At 32.2% G+C, this 4,942-nt stretch overlaps 1 protein-coding gene and 1 long non-coding RNA gene across 2 annotated transcripts; one reads left to right on the plus strand and one right to left on the minus strand.

Moving 5' to 3' along the window:
- The first annotated feature begins 416 nt into the window (after nt 1-416).
- On the plus strand, nt 417-2,236 carry LOC115445647. The gene is made up of 2 exons (XM_030172000.2): nt 417-896; nt 1,041-2,236. Exons 1-2 carry the CDS (start codon nt 769-771, stop codon nt 1,462-1,464), a joined length of 552 nt encoding a protein of 183 aa, XP_030027860.2. The 5' UTR covers nt 417-768; the 3' UTR covers nt 1,465-2,236.
- A 1,016-nt stretch (nt 2,237-3,252) lies between these two features.
- LOC115445646 lies at nt 3,253-4,628 on the minus strand. The gene is made up of 3 exons (XR_005113795.1): nt 4,351-4,628; nt 3,930-4,187; nt 3,253-3,508 (listed from the first exon to the last, which is right to left on the minus strand). It is a non-coding gene; the product is annotated as an uncharacterized LOC115445646 (long non-coding RNA).
- Nucleotides 4,629-4,942: the final 314 nt, after the last annotated feature.

Genomic DNA, 4,942 nt, shown 5'->3' on the forward strand with positions numbered 1-4,942 from the left:
AAGACAAACAATCCTACGGTACATCATTTTTGTCTAACTCGAACGGTTATTAGGCAGCAGACGCCAAGATAGCATTTTTTCCGACATGCTTGATATGTATCGTCATATCGACGCTGGAAAGCAAACACGTAGTAACTGACATGTACGGTATTTTTATTGCATCATTGGAATCAGAAAATTAAAACACGTCGAATGGTTTTCAAGTAACTGTAAGATTAATAATAACAAAAATAGGATTTTTAAAATTTACCTATTTTTCTTTTTGTACCACAAAACGCTGTAAGTAACAAAAAAACTGTTAATATTTTTTGTTATGTTACTTACGACAATTCATTTTCTATAAAAAAATTTAACCTATTATTTACATCATCAGTAATAGGGTATTTGACACTGGTGGAAATAAAATATGAAACTTAGTTATAACGAAAGGCTATACAATGAGCGATTTTATAGTATTTTTTATAATAATAATAATAACTCGTAAATGTAATAATTTTGAAAAAAAATTTACGATTTTTAATCTATGTGTCACGTGATTAAAAAATCAAATCACATTGCGTGACGTCATAAGTAAACATAATATGGCCGCAACCAGAAATGTCATTCCTGTTATGTCATCTTATGTGACAATTGACATAAGTGACATGTTTTTTGTAGTATAATATTAAAACCAGAATTAATTAAAACCGTATATAGAGTAAGAGAGATAAAATCTGATTAAAACACGCTATATTCGCTGTCAAAAAGCATAATATATTCTACACAATTATGGAAGCTGGGTACTTGAAAGCCGATAGTGCAAATTTACCTAATATCGATGCCTTCATGGTGGCAAGCTTTTTCGGATCAAGCTCAGATTATAATGCATCAGAATTTCGAAACGTCAAGACCTCTGCGTATGTATATTTTATACAATAAAACATGAACTGTAAATTTACTATTAACTTTTAAGTTGTTTGGAAGAACGCGGTTGATATTTTGAACTTGCAATGTTTCCTATTTTATACATTTCATATAACGGATATTTGGGCTTTTTGCAGATCGTCGCGGCAATCATATGGTGATGATGCGATTGGATATGTACAACTACGACGAGATTCTAATATTTGTACAGTGAAATGCAAAGTTTGTCCAGAACATCGACTGCGATCTAAATCTTATGCTGCAACAATGGTGGTGGATGAGGAGGAAGGCAAAATAGTAAGTGTACAGTGTCACGATTGTGCGGCATCTCAAGGTGGATGTAAACATGCGGTTGCCTTCCTGATGTGGGTGTACAGAAGAAGTGAGGAACCATCTTCTACGTCAGTTGATTGTTATTGGAAGAAACCAACATTGGCACATGTTGGCACTACATTGAAATTTATGACAAGCAAAAGAACTTTCGAAGACAGCTCCTATTTGCTCACTGAACATTTCACCCAATTTGTTGTTAACAGAATTTGTACAAGAAGCTCAAAATAGGAATATTAATTCCTGCCTAATTTTAAAACATCAAACAGATTACAAAATACCAGATTTGAAAAAGCTATCTTTGCATTATTTAATTTGTACATATGGTGATAGCGACTGTAATCGTTTTTTAAGTAAAATATCGCATGTATTTACTCAATCAAATATAGACAAACTTGAGGAAAAAACACGAGGTCAACATCTAAGTGATTTATGGCATGAAATGAGGTATGGGAGAGTTACTGGATCAATTGCATTCAGTGCCAGCCGATGTAAAACTGAAGACGGGTCGCTAATAGCGACCATTATGGAGCTAGGATACCTGAAAGCGAAAGCCATGAAAAGAGGATGTGTTTTAGAAGAAGAAGTGAAAAAATGTGTGTCACAACAACTTGGTAAGAAAATAAAACAATGTGGCTTAATTATATCACAACAATATCCATATATTGCTGCAAGTCCTGATGGTATCTGTGATAACACTATAGTTGTTGAGATTAAATGTCCAACAACTGAAAAACTTTTAAAAATTATATAAGGACAATAATATTACAGACAAATTTATGACACAAATCCAACTACAAATGTTTGTATCAATTTAAAAAATGTTACTTTTGTGTGGCCGACTGGAAGTTTGAGACCAGTGGAATAGTCCACATAATATCTATTGATTATAATCCACAATTGGTAAAAAAAATTATCCAGGATTTAACATTGTTTTGGATAAAGAATGTGTATAGTTTGTTATATGAAAATTCAAAATAAATAAAACAGATGTGAATTGAAAGATTGTTTAATTTACAAAATCTATTTTTTTATAAGTTCCTGTTGGAGATTAATTAGTGCACATGCAATAATTACATTCATCCAGTACTCTAATTATATTATGGTTAACCCGCAGATGTGGCTTTAATAATGAGAATTCACGCAATCTCCTTATTACTCTTTCTATGTGTATCCTCAGACAAGCAATTTCTTTAGTCTTTCGCACTTCTTGTTTACTTGGTTTTAAAGTAGAAGAAACACTTGGTGGTCTAATTAAATGACACCCTTGTTGGGATAATATACAATCAATGTTTTAAATCCCTGTCAGCCAAGACACAGTTTCAGAGCTTAGTTGTTCTAGAAACTTGCTCCTCTCAACCAATAGAGTGTCACTTATTCTTCCACCAAATCCCTGGGAAACAAAATTAACTGCATCAGGTGTACTAGATATTAAATATTTTATGGTATTCGCCTTCTTATACTCGGACCATGATAATGCTTGTTGGAGAGACTTGCTAGGTTTTTGTATCTCAATTTCGAAGGCATCTATTATGCATGTCACTTTATTATAGTGATGCCTGAATGCCATGGGCAAGTTCATTTTTAAGTTATTTCTATTCAGTCTTACTAAGAAGGATCTAAAAAAATATGCTAATATTGGAATGTTTTTTAAAAAAATTTTGCTAGCATATGAAGTGCTCATTCCAAATTCATCAGCAAGTTCTGTGAACTTGGTATCTAGGCGTATTTTTTTTAAACACAATAAAATGTGATGTCTTTGTATCTTTGTGTGCTTTGTTAACAGATCAATAAGAAAATAAAGACCTTCAGGCACACCTATATAAAAGCGTGGATTTTTCAATTTTAACAATGTGCAACTAAGAGCTAATTTGTAATCATTTTCTTTTCGAATCTTTGCATCTTCTTCATTTAAACTACTGCAATCTGATGAAAGTTTTGGCAGAACAGAAAGAATGGATGATGATGGAGATGGTTCTTGACACTGTCTAATGGTACTGCAAATGATGATGCATCAGACTTCTCTTCTTGAATAAATATTTTTTTAGAGTATCCCGATGTTGATGGCCTTTCTTTGTACACTTTTTCAATTTTAAATGGTGATAACGCTATGGAAACAGCACATACTTTAGGTGATGTTTGTGCGTCTCGTACCTTGAAAATAGTTTGTGTATTTTTACTTCGAACAAATTTAGTTTGTACATATGCTTGGACAGCTTTGTGTTGTTTTGCAATGAGGCACCTCTGGACAGCTTTTCTTTAGAACTACAATTATCTGCAATATTTGAAAATCAAATAAATACTTAAGCAATTGAATATAATATTGTAACTATGTAACCTTTACATGAAACAATAAAATTTAATAAAACCACAAAATCTTAATTTAACACAACAGAATAATATGAAAATGGATATTACGTATGACTAGCTTATTTTAACCGTTTACCCAGCGCACGAAACGGTAACTCTCAAAACGAATAAATTTTCCCCGTTTTTGCAACATGTTTCATTACTGCTCTGCTCCTATTGGGTATAGCGAGATGATATATAGCCTATAGCACTCCACGAACAAAGGGCTATCCAACACAAAAATATTTTTCAGATTGACCCGTAGTTCCTGAGATTAGCCGCATTCAAACAAACAAACTCTTCAGCTTTATATATATAGTATAGATATGATATTTTATATTAGTTACCTAATGTATTAGATGAAGCTTGCATCGATACATCAAATGGTGTAGTAACATTAACTGCTGGAATCACTAATGTAGACTCATCAGTTTCCTTTATTATATTCAATTTGCGACACTTATTAACATGTGGTGGTGAAGGACTTGCTGATCTTTTTTATCAGTTCCACAAATGAATTTTGAGGGAGACAGCCAGTTTTCATTCTGATTTTTTACTGAACCCATAATTTTATATTGTGTGTAATTTTCCATATCATTAGGCAGCTGAAAAAATAGAGGTTAAGTATATAGGTAAATAAAATCTTTAACATAAGTAAAAACCTTACTACCTATCTAAGCATTTTAGAAAAGAAGTATTATGTTTTCTTTAAATTAATAATAGTTTATCGATTTTATTGCCACATAAGTTTAAAACGGTAATACTTACATCAAAGTGATCTTCGCAAAAAATAAATCGGTGAACTTGTTGATATTTGAGAAGCATCATGTCTCACAAGTCGCAACCAACTTAAGCCAATTCAGCATTTCTCGGCACATTAATAAATATTTTTAGGTGTGGTTACCGAAGTATTGATACAATGAGGTACCATACACCGTTGATAGTTTTTACGTTCCATAATAAAATTCAGGTTATTTTCGAAGCAACGAAAATAATGATTATAAGTACTCAGTAACTACACGGCAAGATGTTGTTGAATGATTTTTGACAGTTGACACCTTAGCCTTCGGTGAACTGTCATATTGGTAACATCGACGTCACAAAATGGCGACCATTACGCTTCGCGCCTTTTTGGCACGATATTTAAAGTTCAAAATTAAAACGCTTTTTTACCATTAAATACTCTAATTGAGTTAAAAATATTTTTCCTATTAAATATAACCCAAATTCATTTTCATTTAAGCTGTTAACCTAAAATTTACATAATCAGTATTCCATATCTTATGCTGGTTACTACATTTTTGCTGCTCGTAAATTTTGATTATTTGAGTTTACATCATTTAGTGGGCGATATGTTTTT

This window comes from Manduca sexta, unplaced genomic scaffold (genome assembly GCF_014839805.1).
Source record: "Manduca sexta isolate Smith_Timp_Sample1 unplaced genomic scaffold, JHU_Msex_v1.0 HiC_scaffold_3471, whole genome shotgun sequence".
In the NCBI taxonomy this organism is placed as follows: Eukaryota; Metazoa; Arthropoda; class Insecta; order Lepidoptera; family Sphingidae; genus Manduca; species Manduca sexta.

Coding starts and splice junctions, on each gene's coding strand:
- LOC115445647 (XM_030172000.2), top strand. CDS start 769: ATGGAAGCTGGGTACTTGAAAGCCGATAGTGCAAATTTACCTAATATC. Junction 897..1,040: donor CGAAACGTCAAGACCTCTGC/GTATGTATATTT, acceptor GGCTTTTTGCAG/ATCGTCGCGGCAATCATATG.